Raw genomic sequence first — 18,039 nt, forward strand, 5'->3', positions numbered from 1 at the left:
ATTGAATTTTGATACAATTTTTTACAAGCATGATTAAAAATATGAGATATTAGTATACTTAAAATTTGGTGATTATTAGTTAAGTATATATTTTTTTTGTAATTTTTTTGTTAACAACTAATAATACTTTTAAAAAATCACAAAAAATATATATTTAGAAAAAAGTTACCAAATTTTAAGAATAATAATATCTCATTTTTTAATTATGCATGCAAAAAATCACATCAAAATTCAATTTCTAAGATATTTTATAAAAATATATATTTATTATTAAGTATTTTTATTGTATTTTTAAATTATTTAAAGGTATTTTTGTTGATAATAAAATTTAGGTGCATTTTTATCAGCGTTTGAATAATGTGGGAACATTTTTAATAGTTAACCCTTAATTTTATTTTAAAATATTCATCGAACCAAAATATCCTTTTTAACAAAATAATAATTACAAACTATAAAATTAAAAAATATAATCTCCTTCAAATTTTTTTCAATTTCCTTGGTTTCTCTTCTTTTTCTTCTTCTTCCCTCATCCACCGCCAGTAGTACCCTTGTCTAACAACCCTCCCCATAATCATTTTGACTTCATTTCAGTGCATATATTATCGCTACTATCATACTTCCATCATCATCCTCATCAATATCAAAATCACCCGTCCTTCCCTCTTACCTCTTTTTTTCTTACAATTTTTCTTTGATTCTTTCTTAATTCAAATAAATTAAATGTTGTTGTTGCTGTTAATTTTAAGTGAAATTCGACAGCACCTTTCTCCGACGGTGTGTTCCAGCAGTAACAACAGTGCTAATGGAAGAACAAGAATGAAGTATGAATGTGAGCTTCTCCTCTCTCTATCTCTTTGTTCGCGACCTCTCTCTCCCGACAACGACAGTAGTGTTCTCCTTCACCGGCATCATTGCCACATTTCTCTTCCCCTACATCCCTTCCTTTGATTTTGGCGCCTCTCTCTCTCTCTCTCTTTCTCTCTCTCTCTCTCTCATGAGCACAATGAAAGGAGCGATAGCGAGGCACCGGTGTTAGAAAGTATCTAACACCGCCATCTTTTTTTTTCTTTTTCTCTTTCTGCTTTTTTTTTATTTTATAATTAATTTTGAGTAATTTGATTCAAAAATTTAAAATTTAGGTTAAAGCATAATTTAAAACAAAGTTAAATAATAGGACAATTTTGAATGCAAAAATATATTAGGGACGATTTTGATTTTAAGCCAAAATCATAAGAATCAAAATTGTACTTAACCCTAAAAGATATTATCAAACCCTCTTAGTATTGTATTAAAACCAATATGAGCAAGTACAATTTAACATGAAATAAAGTTTGTCCTTAAACCTTTTTTGTTATCATAATAGAAGATATTAATATTGAAAAATGTCTTTGTTGAAATTCACATAGGACTGTTTTATTTGTTAGTACCATATTCATTTTTGGAATCTGTTGTGGCCCAGCCCAGCTGGCATCCTACCTGATCCGACCCGGCATACAGTACTACCCGACCTAAGGCCGGACTGATGGGCGTGGGACCCGAACTGGGAAATCGACTCGGACACCTGTCCCTCAGCCCACCACGCGACAGTTGTGCAGGGAAACATCAAGGAAGGTGGGTTTGTCCTTGCGGGACCCACCCCTGACAGGGTATATATGGGGAGGGCCCTACTCCTCCCCCACGGTACGTCACTACCACTTTTACTCTCACTGCCATCTGTATCATTTCTGACTTGAACGCCGGAGTGTCATTGCATGTGGCACCCCCTCACATCGTAGTAGCTAGGGAGGTCATTTGCCCTCACGTCTCGCTCACCAGACGCAGATCCAGGCCAATTCCCACCGTCTCACTCAAAAAACATTTCCGACCCGTCCGGCATACGAAGTCCTGAACATTGGCATCATCTATGAAAACTGGCCTGAATGGACTTTCTGTTGGGTCCTATGGAGGTAGACGACGGAGCCACCACGCCGGGGGGGAATGGCTCCGCGAAGCGGTAGGGTAGCCTCTATGGCTTCCTCCTGTGAATGCACAAGATCTCCCCCGCAGTGACCTGAGTTCCCCTCGCGCACTCAGGAGAGGCGCCCCATTGGAGGAACAGGCAGTGGCAGCGCCAAAATAATGCAAGAACTGCGTCACAGGGTGCAGAACATGGAGCGCAAGCTGGCAAGCCGAGAGCGCTACCAACCACCTCCGGGACAAGATCGCTCCCGATCTCCTCAAAGGAGAGGGAGAAGTCCCAGAAGAAGTCATTTCAAACGCATCCCGAACCCCTGATCAGAATCAGAAAGCCAAGGGGGAAGCAGGGAGTTGCCAAGAAGACGGCGAGATCCCCTAATTTACACCCGACCTCCGACGAGACAAACTGCGGAGAAGAACCGAGAAGACAGCAGAGAAAGACCAAGGAGAACGCGACGTCCCGTAATCTTGGGGGCAACCCCTTTCCATCATTCTATCCTCAAGGTCCGGCTACCGAAGCACTTCGATAAGCCTACGGACATGAAGTATGATGGTACCAAAGATCCCCAAGAACACCTAACGGCCTTTGAGGCAAGGATGAACTTGGAGGGTGTGGGTAACGAAGTAAGATGTCGCGCCTTCCCGGTAACATTGGCAGGGCCAGCAATCCGTTGGTTCAACGCTCTCCTCCAGGGCTCCGTGACAACCTTTGCTGACATAACTCGTGCTTTCCTGGCCTAGTTCACCACGATCAGGAGGTTAGCCAGGTCGTGGCAGCCAACAAGCGGCAGCCCGCCTATAACCATGCTCGTCTGCCCGGTAACGGGAAAAGGCTTAAGGAGTACTCCAGGGACAGAGCTCCAGCTAAAACCTACAAGCTGTTCTCCCGGGTAGGGAAGTTTACTAACTATACTCCCCTGACAGCCCCGATAATCGAAGTATATCAGCAGATAGCTGACAAAGGCATTCTGTCGAAGCCTTGACTTCTCAAGGACAGAACTGGAGGGAACAAAAAACCTTTATTGTGACTACCACAAGGGCTTTGGTCACAAGACCCAAGATTGTTTTGATATGAAAGACGCCCTGGAGCAGGCGATTCGGGAGGGCAAGCTGGCAGAATTCTCCAATCTCATAAGAGAACCCAGGAGGCGGGATCGGGACAGACCTAGCGACGATAAGAACCGCGCTGTAAGGCAGAGACAGGAACTCGAGGAAGACAATGAGCGCGGCCTCACCATTGTGAATGTTGTAGTCAGAAGGGACGCTGCCCCCAGGTCGAAGTCGGCATGCAGGAAAGATGCCAAAGTTTTGGTTGTATCATCATCTAGTTCCGTGCCTCCCTCCAGGAAGGTACTGTCAATATCATTCGGATCTGAGGACCAATGGGCTGATGACTTGCCGGAGAACCCTCCTATCACTACAAGAAAATGGAGCATTTGTAACAAAAAAATTGTATTAAATTTAAAATTGTTACAAATTATGGTTTTTTGGTAACAATAATTAGTTATTGCTACAAAATAAGAATATTTTGTAACAACAAGAAAATTTGTTACAAAACATTTCAATATTTTGTAACAACGTGATTTCTTTTGTTACAAATTATGTTGGCTTTCGTATCGAACTGTTGTTTTGTTGCAAAATATTATAATGTTTTGTAACAAAAGATTATATTGTTGCAAAAATTCAAAATATTTTGTAACAAAATATCTATTTGTTTCAAAAGGTCTAAATATTTTTTAACAAAAAATTAATTTGTCACAAAATTCAAAGATTTTTTTGCAACTAATAAAAAATTTTATTTTAACATATTAAATATAAGACTTTGAATTTTTGAAAATTAACATAATGAGTTATTTATGATTTATTATATTTATTTAAGATTTTGTATTCAAAAATTTATTTTACTAAAAATATTTAATACAAATTAATGATATTTTAAGTTTAAAATTCTTTTAAAAATTAAATAATAAGTCATTTAAACAGAATTTTTTTAGTTATAATTTAAAGTTTTAATAGTTAAAAAATATAAAAAATTTATATGATTTGATTTAAATATTTAAAATTTTTAAATTCAATACTTTAAATTTTATGAAAAAAAATTAATTTAAGTATCTCTAATTTTATTTTAATTAGTGTTTATTTAAAAATAATTTATAAATTAATAATAAAATAATATTTTAAAAATAATTAAACTAACCCTAACTCTAATTCCCAATTTGATTTTACCTAAATTCCTAAATCATTTTTAAACAAACAAATCCTAACCCCTTTAACCTAACCCTAACCGCCTTGCAACCTCCCCCCACACCTCAACACTATCCTCACCTTTCCCCTTCGGCAGCACAACACACACACACACACACACACACTCTGAAATAGAAAGAAAGGAGAAATGGAAATAAGGAAAGGGATGAGAGCAGAGGGGGATCCGAGAGAGAGGAAGAGAGCGTCGGGGGAGGAGCTGTCCGCACCGCCATCACGCATCACCGCCGCCGAGCCTCGTCGCCGTCGTCGCCACTGGGGCCGCCGAGCCTCGTCGTCGCCACTGGGGCCACCGAGCCATCACCGTCACTATTGGGTCCTCATCGCCATCAGTTCCACCGAGAGGAAAGTTCGCGCGAGAGGGAGGTGACGTCGAGAGAGAGAGCTGCGCGAGGAATGGGAGTTCTGTCCAACCGTCGCTGCCACTATCACGAGTTGGGGGTTGTGCCGCCGAAGCTCCGTCGCCATCCATGGAGTCGCAGGTGTGCATCGCCATCGAGAGGAAGAGCGCCACGCTGAGAGAGAACCAACTAGAGAGAGGAAGAGGCGTCGCGTCTGCTGCAAGCCTGCCATCGTCACCCTCATCGCCACTTGTCACCGCCGCTGTGAGCCTCTTCTCCTGCCATTCAAGGAGCTGTGCTCCGTCGCCATTTTGCCACCGTTGGAGCCGCCATCTCTTTGGTAAGCTTTAGCCCTGTTCTGGTTTTTTCTCATTGTCGGTCAAAATCCTGGTTACTATAAGAGTTGTTGCTGAGATTGTTTGTGCCAGGGATTGTTTATCGTGAGTAGCTCCGTCGTACGCCACCGTTGGAGCCATCATTCCGCTGCTGCCCCCTTGCTCTGAGCCGTTCCATTGTTGTAGCAAGTGTTGTTATTGTGGTTACTCGATTTAGTCGCACCTCTTTAGTATGGTAAGCTATTCCTTGATTCAGTTTTGAACTTTAGTATGGTAAGCTATTTGATGGATTGCTGCTGGTTGTTGACTTGTTTATTTCATTATTGCTGCCTTGCTGGTTGTTTGTTGAATTACTGAAACTGCTTCTGTTTTGTTTTGTTTTGTTTTGTTCTGTTGAATTACTGAAACTACTTCTGCTTGTGCTGCTCCTATGCTCCTCTGGTCCCTGGACCTCTGCCTCTACTGGTCTAGTTCATTTCGGTCGTTCTTCCTCCCCGGTAGTTCTCGGCGTTGTCGTTCCCTAGTTGTTGTGCATCGCTTGGTTGCTGGTTTCTGGTTTCTGGTTCATCTCGGCTATTCTTCCTCTACAGCTATTCTTCCTCTACAGCTGTTCTTTTTTCTTTGAAGGAGTGTGCTGTCATTAGCAAATCAGCAGGGGGAATTGGTGTTTCTGTTCACAATATCTGTGCCACGGATATCTACATACGTGGAACAAATGGGACTTCCAATGATATTGATCAAAGGGGAGGCAAGAGGAAAGGTAATAGTTTATCCATGTTCTATAACTTTCATTTCTAATTGTGTTAATAATGTTACGTTTGTAGGAAGAGCATCGTGCGAGAGATCTATTTTACGCACTTTGGGTGCCTGATCTCTTTATGGAAACAAATACAACTATTGTTTTTATGAATAGAATGTTTCAATGAGGTATAGGTTTGAATTTGTATCCCCTTTGTCTGCAAAAGATAAGGACTGAATCTTATGTCTAAATTTTTAAATGTTTTCAGCTGCTTATTTTGTTTGTTTATATCTAGGTTTCTTGTGGTGGACTGGATGAGTCTATTTTACTAATTAAGAGCTGTCAACAATTCTCACATTATCCTTGTTACAACTTACACGACGAGATGTTTCAAAAAGTTCAATTTTGATATGGAATGGACTGTCAGACTTGTATCAAAGATTACAAATGATGAGGATATCCAAATTAAGGGTGATGCCATTGTGAAGCAGGTTATAATCTACTTATTAACATTATCATTCATTAGGATATATTTGATTTTGGAAAGAAGGAAGATGTATGAACCTGTGCTTTTTTACTCATCTTCTCATATAATGACCATTTTTCTTTCATGATACACAGTGGAATCATCACATATGTACAACTCTTGGGGTTGCAAATCAATGCAGAATAAGTTCTTCTTCAGCATAAGAAAGAGCCTAGTTGAATTTGATGAAGTATTGGAGGTATGTTATGAGGAGACATTTTAAAGACATAGTTGGTTAAGTAATTACTTTGTAGCTTGTTGTCATAATATTCTTGGTTGATTCGAATTGGTGAAAGTCTGTTTTGCCAAATTAGGCTTATTATTATTTTCGAATAAAAGTGAATGGAAAATATTGTAATTACTGTTATATCTTGTTTCTAATTTTTGTTTTGATTTTTCTCATTTACGGGAGTGCAAAAATAGTAACAACATGCTACCTAAAGGATTCAAGAATATTTTGATTTATAGAGACACTAATCTATGTTAGAACTTTTAACTTTTGGTTGAACTAGTGTAAGACATATAACTTGTAGAACTAATCAATGTACTCACTAATGTTATTTTGTTTTAAAGCAATTTTAGCTAAATGAGACATGTTTGAATTATGTATGTTTTTACATATTATATAAATGTAGATTTGCTTAGTAAAATAGTTAATATATTAGTTAATTAAAAAAATAATTTAGTAAATTATGCATGTAAGTTGTATTAAAAAAAATTTACAAAATAATTATTTTGCTTTTGTAACTAAAGAAAAAAATGTTACAAAATCAAGTTACATTTTGTAACAAAATTTTATGATAGGAAAAAATAGATTGTCACCAAAAATACTTTGAAGATCAAAATTTGTTACCACTTTTGTAACGACTTCTGGTTTTTTGTATCAGAAAAATTTGTTACAAAATATCACTTTGAATTGTAACAGTTTCGTTTTTTGTTACAAAACTTTTTGTAACAGGACATACTGCAATGGCCCCTTTTTTTTGTTACAAAATTCATTTGTTTCAAAATTTTGATTTTTTGTAACAATTTTTTTTGTTACAAATATTACTTTTTCTTGTATTGTATGGTGATCACAGCTAGAGTGGGAACTGGTCTGGTAAAGCGAATCCTGGTAGACACCAGCGCGGATTCGAACATCATGTTTCACATTGTGTTTGATGCTCTAGGCGTCCGAGATAACAACCTGAAGACCCACCAACACGGTTTGGTCGGTTTGGGTGATCACTTTATCAAACTTGATGGCACAGTCTCCTTACCCATATCCATATGACGAGGATGAGGGAAGAGGTCGGTAATAGCGGAGTTCGTGGTCCTAAGAGACTCCACGGCCTACAACTTTATCATGGGAAGAAAAACTATCAATGAGTTCGGAGCAGTAATTTGTACAAAACTATTGATGATGAAGTTTGTTGCTGACGACGGGTCGGTTGGATCCATCAGGGGGATTTGGAAACAGCGGTCGCATGCGACAACGCCAGTCTCTCCTTAAGAAAGAAGTCCAAAGAGGCATCCGGGGTATTCCTAGCTGACCTGGATGCTCGGGTCGACGACAAACCCAGGCCAGAACCTGAAGGAGACCTCAAAAAGATCAGGTTCGGTGATTCGAAAGAAAAGTTCACCTTCGTGAACAAAAACCTCCCTCATAACTTGAAAAAACCATTGGTGGAGATGATAAGAGCAAGCGGCGACCTGTTTGCTTGGACACCAGCTGACATGCCAGGGATTGATCCCCAGTTCATGTCTCACCACCTGACTATGAGACCAGAAGCCAAACCAGTGGCATAGAAGAGAAGGAAAATGTCCCATGAAAGGGTTCACGAGGTGGCCAAGCAAACAACCGGTTTGTTGGAAGCAGGGTTCATCCGAGGACTGGATTACTCGACATGGCTGTCTAACGTGGTCCTAGTAAAGAAAGCCAATGGGAAGTGGCGCATGTGTAGATTACTCTGATCTCAACAAGGCATGCCCCAAAGACTCCTTTCCCATCCCTAACATCGATGCCCTAGTGAACGAAGCGGCAAGATATAAGTTTCTGAGTTTCATGGACGCATACTCCGAATACAACCAGATACCGATGCACCGGCCAGATGAGGAGAAGACGGCGTTCATAATGCCAGCGGGTACGTACTGTTATAAGGTGATATCATTTGGCCTGAAAAACGCGGGAGCCACCTATCAAAGACTGATGAATAAGGTGTTTAGCAGCCTTATCGGCAAGACGGTGGAAGTGTACGTGGACGACATCCTAGTGAAGACCACCCAGGCCGAAGATTTCACCAATGACCTGGAGACCGTGTTTACATCTCTTCGGCGGCACAACATGAGGCTCAACCCTCTCAAGTGCGCGTTCGCCATGGAAGCCGGGAAGTTCTTGGGATTCATGATAATCCAAAGAGGAGTGAAAGCCAACCCAGAGAAATGTGAAGCAATCTTGCGGATGAAGAGCCTAGGATGCGTAAAAGACGTGCAGAGACTGGCAAAAAGGCTCACCGCGCTATCCCGCTTTCTCGGCGCCTCGGCTGCCAAGGCTCTGCCATTCTTCAACTTGTTGAAAAAGGGGATAGCATTCAAATGGACCCCGGCATGCGGAAAAGCCTTCAAGCACTTCAAGGATATAATCTCGGCACCGCCTGTCCTCGGGAAACTTAAGAACGGAGAGGCGCTGTACCTGTACTTGGCAGTAACTGATGAGGCTTTGGCAACAGTTCTGGTGCAAGAAGAAGGAAAGATCCAGCAACCAATCTATTTTGTGAGTAAGGCATTACAAGGGGCGGAGCTGAGGTACAGTAAGCTGGAGAAGCTTGCATATGCACTCCTGACCTCCTCCCGTAGGCTACGACAATACTTCTAGGGTCACCAGATAATGGTTAGAATGGACCAAGCAATCCATCAAGTGCTACAAAAACCCAACCTAGCGGGCAGGATGATGACCTGGGCAATTGAATTGTCCCAGTATGATTTGCAGTACAAACCCAGACACGCAATCAAGGCCCAAGCCATGGCGGACTTCCTGGTAGAAGTAACGGGAAACCCTTTCGAGACATCGATCACATGGTGGAAGCTCCATGTATACGGAGCCTCCAACCAAAAGTTCAGGGGAGCAGGAATCATCCTGGAAAGCCCAACGGGGGTTGTGTACGAGCAATCGGTTAAGTTTGAGTTCCCGGTATCCAATAACCAGGCAAAATACAAGGCCCTTTTGGGAGGCCTAATTCTGGCAAGAGAGGTCGGTGCTTCCACAGTGGAAGTGTGCAGCGACTCCCAGGTCGTCACGTCACATATTAATGGAAAGTACCAGGCCAGGGACTCTCTCTTACAAAAATACCTGGAGAGGGTAAAAAAGCTGAGTGAGGAGTTCGACGAGGTCACGGTGTAGCACATTCCGAGAGAGAGGAACACCCGGGCTGACCTCTTATCAAAGCAGGCGAGCACAAAGCCAGGAATGGGGAACCGATCTCTAATTCAAGGTTTAGTGAAGGAACCAACGGTAACCCTGCACATAACACGGGCAACCGACCCTCCCTCTTGGGTGCATCCAATAATTGATTTCATGGAAAAGGGTAAGCTCCCTGATGACGACAAGACGACAAAGGTGCTAAGAAGAGAAGCGGCCAGGTATATGATAATACAAGGACAATTGGTTAAGAAAGGACTCAACCAACCCCTATTGAAGTGCCTACGCCCCGACTAAACAAACTACGTGTTAAGCGAAGTTCACAAGGGATGTTACGGCCATCACATTGAAGGGAAGGCCTTAGCTCGAAAACTCGTCAGGGCAGGTTACTACTGGCCATCAATGATGACGGAATCTAAAGAATTCGTGAAAAATGCAAGAGAACGCCAACTTTCACAAAGCACCAGTGGCTGAACTGAGCCTATTAATGGCCTCCCGACCATTCTCACAATAGGGAGTCGACCTGTTAGAGCCTTTCCCGGTCGGACTTGGACAGGTCAAGTACCTAATTGTTGCCATCAACTATTATACAAAGTGGGTAGAGGCCAAACCGTTGGCTAGCATATCCTCGGCCAATTGTCGAAAGTTCATGTGGAGACAAATAATAGCCAGATTTGGAATCCCAGAGGTCGTCATCTCGGACAATGGGACACAATTTGCCGATAAGAAATTTGGAGAATTTCTCGCCGGCTTGGGCATAAAGCAGAAGTTCTCGTCCAAGTCGAAGCAGTAAACAAGGTCATCCTACAAGGCCTCAAAAAGCGACTTAACCAGAAGAAGGGAGCATGGGCAGACGAGTTAGCCTCAGCCCTCTGGCCCTATCGCACAACTCAACAGTCATCTACCGGGAAAATGCACTTCCGGCTCACCTATGGGGTAGACGCGATAATTCCTGTGGAGATCAGGGAACCGATCCCACGACTACTTTAGGGAGGAGTCGCAGAAGCCGTAGAAAAGGACTTAGTGGATAAAAATAGAGAGATGGCCCACTTGTCGGAAATGGCGTTGAAACAAAGGATGACCCTACGTTACAACACCAAAGTACTCAAAAGAGATTTTGAGCCGAGCGACCTAGTCTTACGACGCAACGATGTCGGACTCCCGACACCAGGGGAAGGAAAGTTGGCGGCGAATTGGGAAGGTCCATACAGGGTGAAGAAGGTGCTCGGCAATGATGCCTATAAGTTGGAACGACTAGATGGAAGGGAAGTTCCTAGAACTTGGAACGCGAGAAACCTAAGAAGATTCTATTCCTAGAAGCCGAGGCACACCCAACGAGCAAACGGTCTGCCGGTTTAACCGGTTTAGTAAGATTCGTACTACTTTATGTTTATATTGCTCCCCATTGGTTGTCTATATGAATGATAATTTACTACACTGATTGCCTCCCCTTATTTCAAACATCTCGTTTCAAACTTTAGTACACTAATCGATATTGTTCAAATTATTTTTGCCAAGTAAAGGTAACCAATTCCAAAACGACACAGAATTCCGGGACTGATCACCCCGGGAACCACTGAAGCCGCAAGCGCTACAACAAATGGCTATTAAATAAGGCCAAGTATCAAGCACTCAAACATAAAGCCACAATCTGGCTTCGTTAATTACCAACGAAATGGTAAACAAGTGCAAGCAAATAATTAATTACCAACAAAACGGTAATAAAACTCAACTAGGAAGTCGTTAAAACGGTAAACAAGAAATTTGTTATCCACCAACGAAACGGTGAACGAGTTTGCTAAAACTACAAGTGTTCAAAAAGCTACACAGAAATCCAAATAAGATACAACATAAGATTACATCATTTCTTCGGCATGTCCACAATCTTCCCATCCTTGATGGTCTTGAAAATGCTAACGGCCGAGGTGTCAATGTCGGGAGCTAGCAGCTTCACTTGAGCCTTGAGAGCCTGATGATTAGATTTTTGACGGTTTAGAATTTCACTAATGAAATCTCGTTGTAAAGTATAGTTTCTAAACCAACAATAACCCTTTCATATAAAAGATTGTTTGTCACAAGTAACAAACCCCTAATTTTATAAACCGAAGTATTCAAACCTCGGGCCGTTCTCCCTAGGAATTACAATAAAGTGTCTTGTTATTGGTTATGAATTATTTTTAGGGTTTTGATAAGAGGCATGAAAGATAAATGGCAAGAAAGTAAACTAATGGCTAAAAAAGATCTTGGCAAGGGTTGGTGGTCAAGGATCTCTATCCTAATCACTAACCACAATATGAGAATTGGCAAGGATTAATCTCATTAAATCATCCTCTAACTAGTAGTAAAGGAAAGTCAAATGAGCTATATCAATCCTAGTCCATAAGTCCTAACTCTTCACTAATTCAATTAGTGAGAACTAGAGTAAATGGCTCCCAATCATCAATTACTTGGACATTAGTAACTCAAGAGTTCCTAAGTTACCTTTCCAAGCCAAGAGTATAAAATTCTACTCTAAAATCCAACCAAGCATTTCATCAAACACTTGGAAGGCATAAAAGGAAAGCATAGTAAAATTGCAAGAAAAGTAAATCTACACTACTCAATTGCAAGGAGTTAAACAACAATAAATCAAATGAACACAATTATTATGAATTACCTCTAATTGAATTGAAAGAGAATAGGAGGAACAAAAGTAGATCTACAACAAAGTATAAGAACAACATAAAGGAAATTACAACAAAAGAATAGAGGAAGATGAATGTAACAACAAAGAATTGAAAGGTAGAAGTAGAAGAAAGCAAAGATTAAAATCTAGATCTAAGAACTAAACCTAATCTTAATCCTAATCCTAGAGAGAAGTGAGAGCTTCTCTCTCTAGAAACTAATTCTAACTACTAAACTAAGCTAAACTAGACTAGTGGTAACTAACTTATGTTTCCCTCTTCACTCCTTGGGTTAAATAGCATCAGAAATGAGTTGGATTGGGCCCACAAGGCTTTAGAATTCGCTAGCCACGTTTTGCTTTAAGTGAACCAGGTGGCAACAACGGCGCGTGCGCGTACTATACGCGTGCGCGCCACCATACATGTAGCAACTATGGCAAATATTAAATCGTTTCGAAGCCCCGGATGTTAGCTTTCTAACCCAACTGGAACCGCATCATTTGGACCTCTGTAGCTCAAGTTATGGTCATTTAAGTGCGAAGAGGTCGGCTTGACAGCTTTCCGGTTCTTTCATTTCTTCATGAGTTCTCCAACTTTTCATGCTTCTTTCTTCATTCCCTTGATCCAATCTTTGCCTCCTAAACCTTAAATCACTTAACAAACATATCAAGGCATCTAATGGAATCAAGGAGAATTAGATTTAGCTATTTTAAGTCCTAAAAAGCATGTTTTCACTCTTAAGCACAATTAAGGGAGAAGTTATAAAACCATGCTATTTCATTGAATAAATGTGGGTAAAAGGTCATAAAATCCCCTAAATCAAGCACAAGATAAACCATCAAAACGGGGTTTATCAGAGCCTCCTCGGTAGCCATAATAGCATTGCGGCCATGCTTCATAGTCTCTTTGTACTTCTTCTTCAGCTCGGCTGCTTCAGTCTTGGCTGCGGTCGCTGACAAGAGGGCCACATCACGCTCCTTCTCCAGCTCTTTCACCCGACCCTGAGCGGCATTAAGTTGGATCTCCAAAGCAAGCTCTCGCTAGGTAAGTCACGCGACCGCTTCATCGGAAGACTTAACTTTCTCCTCGGCGGCAGCTAGCTGTGTTTGAAGCAACTTCACCTTAACCTTGTACTTCTCATTAGCCTTGACTGAAGATTAAAGCTTGTTTTCCTCGCTATGGCGGCTGCCGGAGCAAGGTGCGGTATACCCATTTAGCCTGCGAGGTGAGATCCCCACCATGGAAGAAGTTCTCCGTACCGGGAAGCATTTGGGAATCGATGAAGGTCCCGGCATCAAAGTTCTTCTCCATCACCGTGAGAACTCCCTCAAGACTAGAAGATGGTTTCCTTTTTCTTAGGTTGTCAACAACAATCACCTCAGGACCTTCACCCTCCACCTCGACCCCTGGTCGGGGACTCGAACCAGCACTAGTCCCAATCACCTCCCCCGGAGTAGGTTGGGACTGAGCCTCGGCCTCGACAGCAGCATTGGGAGGCACCTCATTAGTACAGGTGGCAGAATCATCATCGCTCCCCTCAAGAAGAAATGTGTTGAACAAAGCGTCAAGCCTAACCTATTCACCAGCCATTGACACTGCAACAGACAAAAGCTCGTTAGTCGGTTAAACAGGTAATCAAGTACGAGCAACAACCAAACGATGACACACCTATATAATTCCTAGCCATGTCCTGATCACCCATGAGGATATGGAGGTTAACATGGTTCTTTCCAAAAATAGTCAACAGAATGTCGGCAACCTTTTTGTTCTCGGGAGATAACCCTTTATAGGTCACATTCGTGAAGGCGTTCGCCCCCGGCCCGAAACTCCAATAGGTCAGGATACGACGTTCCCCTTCCATGGTCAGCCAAAAGGGATGCCGACCTTCCATAGGGCGAACCTTAAAGTACTTGTCCTTGAAACCATGGTAAGAATCCTCGAACAAACCGAAGACTCTTCGACCTTGGGCTGCTCGGAAGGACATGAAGCCTTTCTTGGCCCTCTTCTCTTTGGAAGGATTCGTTAAGATGAAGAGAAACAGGAAGACCTCAACGGAGGCCGGTAACTCTAAGTATTCACAAACCATCTCAAAACAGCGGATAGAGGCCCAGCTGTTCGAATGCAATTGGGACGGTGCCACATCACATCAGTTTAGTAGCGCCATTTGGAAAGGGGAGAAGGGTAGGCGAATGCCTAAGTTGGTGAACATTGGTTTATACACCCAAAGCCAATCAGCGATCCGAGGAGTGTGCAAGTTTATGTGGAATATCCATTCGTGGTCGGCAGGAATGAAAACTTCATAGTTGTCCTCCTCGTCACCACCCCTGCATAGGTAGTCGGCTTGTCGGAACTCTGTAAGTTCCTCTAATGTCATTTGGTTGTGGGTGTCCTTCACGTCTGAAGTCACCCATGCATATCGATCGTACGGTGCTCTCACGACGGGAACCCTCGCGACTGGACGCTGAGCCATACCTACAGTGGAGGGACCACTCAAAGTCAGTCTAAGAGGTCAGAAGACCGATACTAACACTAGAAACTACAGTTTTCCTATCCAGTATCTACAGTTGAGCCTAAAACACCGAATCTATAGTTAAAATGAAACCTAAACACTAAAAACCCAGAATGGTTACCCCCTAGTGTATCTACCTAACACTGACGCCATCAATCACACAACAAAATGCGCAGTACACATGCAAAATCGAAATAGAAGAAAAGCGGCATAACTACAAGGCAAAACTAAAAGAACGAAGGAAAGGAAAAGCAACTTACCAGGATGACGGGAATGATCAAGGAAGGTTGGAAGTCCTTGGGGAGATTTAGGCAAAATAGGCGGTTCGTAGCAGAAAAGATGGAGAAAATGGAAGAAGATGAGAAGGAAAAAATGATTATGGTTTGGAGAATGAAGCATAAAAGGAAGGGAGAGAGAAACTGAATAGTAACTGACGCAGGAGAAGCGCGAAAGGCGAGGGCAAAACAGTCATTTCACGCAGGGTTCAAATCACCCATTAAGAGCATTAAATGCTCGGCATGAAAAACGAGGCAACAAAAGACGTTCCCTTGAAGTGACGAGCCTCACTCGCGCGTAGGGGGCACGCCCCCACTACCACCGATGATTAACCGACCAAGCGACAAAGCTACCAGAAGCAACGAAACGCGCCACCCAAGTTGCTTACAACATTAGCTGGTGCGTTGGGGGCACTGTTGCGGCCCAGCCTAGCTGGCGTCCTGCTTGATCTGACCCGGCGTACAGGACTACCCGACCCAAGCTGCCAGACCAATGGGCGTCGAACCTGAACCGGAAAACCGACCCGGACACCTGTCCCTCGGCCCACCACACGACAGCTGTGTAGGAAAACTTCGAGGAAGGTGGGTCTGTTCTTGCGGGACCCACCCCTGACAGGGTATATATGGGGAGGGCCCTACCCCTCCCCCACGGTACGTCACTACCACCTTTACTCTCACTGCCATCTGTATCATTTCTGACTTGAGCGTCGGAGTGTCATTGTAGGTGGCACCCCCCTTACATCGTAGCAGCTCGAGAGGTCGTTTGCCCTCACGTCTCGCTCACCAGACGCAGATCCAGGCCAATTCCCACGGTCTCACCCGGAGAATATTCCCGACCCGTCTGGCACACGAAGTCCCGAACAGAATCAAAGTAATATGATCAACATTATTACCTGTTGAAACTTATTAACCTATTTTTATCTCTTTTTGAGTTGAAGTAGTTATATTTATACTTAGAGATAGTTTCATATTTTTTTTATTAGTTTGAACACCTAATAAAACTAGGTGAAAACTCCGGTGTAGTCAACTTCACGTAAAGTTAATAGTTGAGAGCCGTTAAATAATTTTACTAATTTGACTAAATTTTTATCTGACGGCTCTTAGTTATCAACTTTATGTGAAGTTGACTACACTTGAGTTTCCACTATAAAACTAATAAAGATAAGATAAATGAATACACAATTGAATGCAAGATCTTGTCTTGACCCTTGTGGAATGATAGAAATTATTTACCTAAAGTTATGAAGCATAAACACTTCCTCGAGCTGTAGTGTCCAAAACAAGATACTCATTCGGCACTCGCTCGACACGTGTGTCTTTTGTATGTAACTATGTCTTAATAAAAAATACAAAATATTTTTCTAAATACGTTTGGACACCCTTAAATACTACATGTGTCAGTCCTGTCCAATCTTATTCTTAACTTATATTTTTGAAATGAGTTTAAAAATAGTATATATTATTATTATTATTTTAAATCTTTATATAATATTAAAATATTATTTATCTAAAAAATATTTTATATATGAGTTTAATTTTAGTGCATTGACAATATAAAATATTTTATAGAGTTATCTAATTACATTCGTTCTTTTGTTGATTATTCACGCAGTTAATATAAAATTAGTTATTTTTTATTAAAATAGTATTTCGTAATTAAATACATATATAAAACTGGCTTACTTTGACAATGCAACAAAATTAAAATATGTTGTATCCCTTTGTCGTATAAAAAATTAAAACTCAATGTGTCTATAACTCGTGTCCGTACTCTTGTCCGTATTTTATAGGTATGTATTCGTTAAGCACAGCCACTTTTTTTTTTTTAAATACAAATATTTGTTATATAACAGGAAAACATCATGATATTGCTGAAATATTTTATCAAGTGTTTAATAAATAAGAACATTCCTATTAACCGTATAAGCATCTTCTCAAATTATAAGTTTAGTTCTCACTAAAACATTACTTAAAGAAAACTGAGTTAGATCTTAAATAATAGAATCATCAATTATATTTAATAGTATTTTAAATCTTAATATATCCTATTCTTCTATTATGAAAGAATAAAAATGCAATGTCATTTGAAATGTTGTTGTATCTATAAACAAAGCCGAAACCTCTTCATGACATAAAACCATAATTACTTTATCAAATATATGTTTTTTCAATTTACATGTGTTGTAAAGGTTAATGTGTTTGAGGCTATTTATTTTAACTCATCATTCTCAAAATTTAGTTCTTTTATAACAATTTTTTTAGCAAACAAAACACTATCAATTCAATTACTAAGAATAGAGGAGAATAGTCTTTTTGTTTTACTATAGGATTGTAAAATTTCATCTATATCAAATAATTACAACTACTTAAGTTCATTATCCCATATATTTAATTCTGCACATACATAATAGTGTTAAATTCAATCAACTTAAAATTATCACTAATTAAAATTTTTTTATTATTTATAATTAATAAAATTTATATTTTATGTTCAATATTATTTTTTATTTTTATAAAATATTATTTGAGAACTCGTGTCAATAGCTATCTCAAATATATTCTAGTTTTGAAATATTATTATTGAAAGTTAGTAGAATGTCAATTTTTTGACATATGATCTTAAAGCCTTACGAGCTTGCTTCATTATCCCGGTTATGAATTCTAATCTATTATCTTGTGACAATCCAGAAGTAAAATATGCATTCTTATAAATATAATATTAATATGGATCATTACTCTTGTTATCCTTATGACTCAAATATTTATACATTTTTTTTATTATTCTAGAGAAATTCGTTGGTAATCATTTTTTTATTTTTAAAAAAAATATTAATTAAAATTTTACTTCTAAGACGTTATGAGAAGTTACATATACATAGAAAATTATTTTTTTAATAAAGTGGATAATAATAATAAAATTTTATAATTTATATAATACTAATTTATAGTAGCTAAATAAAATATGTTGTATGTTAAGACTTAATTTAAGTTATAAAATATATAAAAATAATTTTAAATATAAACTATCATTATTAC

The 18,039-nt window shown here is 40.2% G+C and overlaps 1 protein-coding gene across 1 annotated transcript; it reads left to right on the plus strand.

The window, feature by feature from the left end:
* Positions 1 to 9,604: 9,604 nt before the first annotated feature.
* LOC130956842 (uncharacterized) lies at positions 9,605 to 10,349 on the plus strand. Its single transcript, XM_057883803.1, has 2 exons — positions 9,605 to 9,754; positions 10,071 to 10,349. Exons 1-2 carry the CDS (start codon positions 9,605 to 9,607, stop codon positions 10,347 to 10,349), a joined length of 429 nt encoding a protein of 142 aa, XP_057739786.1.
* The last annotated feature ends 7,690 nt before the right edge of the window (positions 10,350 to 18,039 follow it).

This window comes from Arachis stenosperma, chromosome 10 (genome assembly GCF_014773155.1).
Source record: "Arachis stenosperma cultivar V10309 chromosome 10, arast.V10309.gnm1.PFL2, whole genome shotgun sequence".
Taxonomy (NCBI): Eukaryota; Viridiplantae; Streptophyta; class Magnoliopsida; order Fabales; family Fabaceae; genus Arachis; species Arachis stenosperma.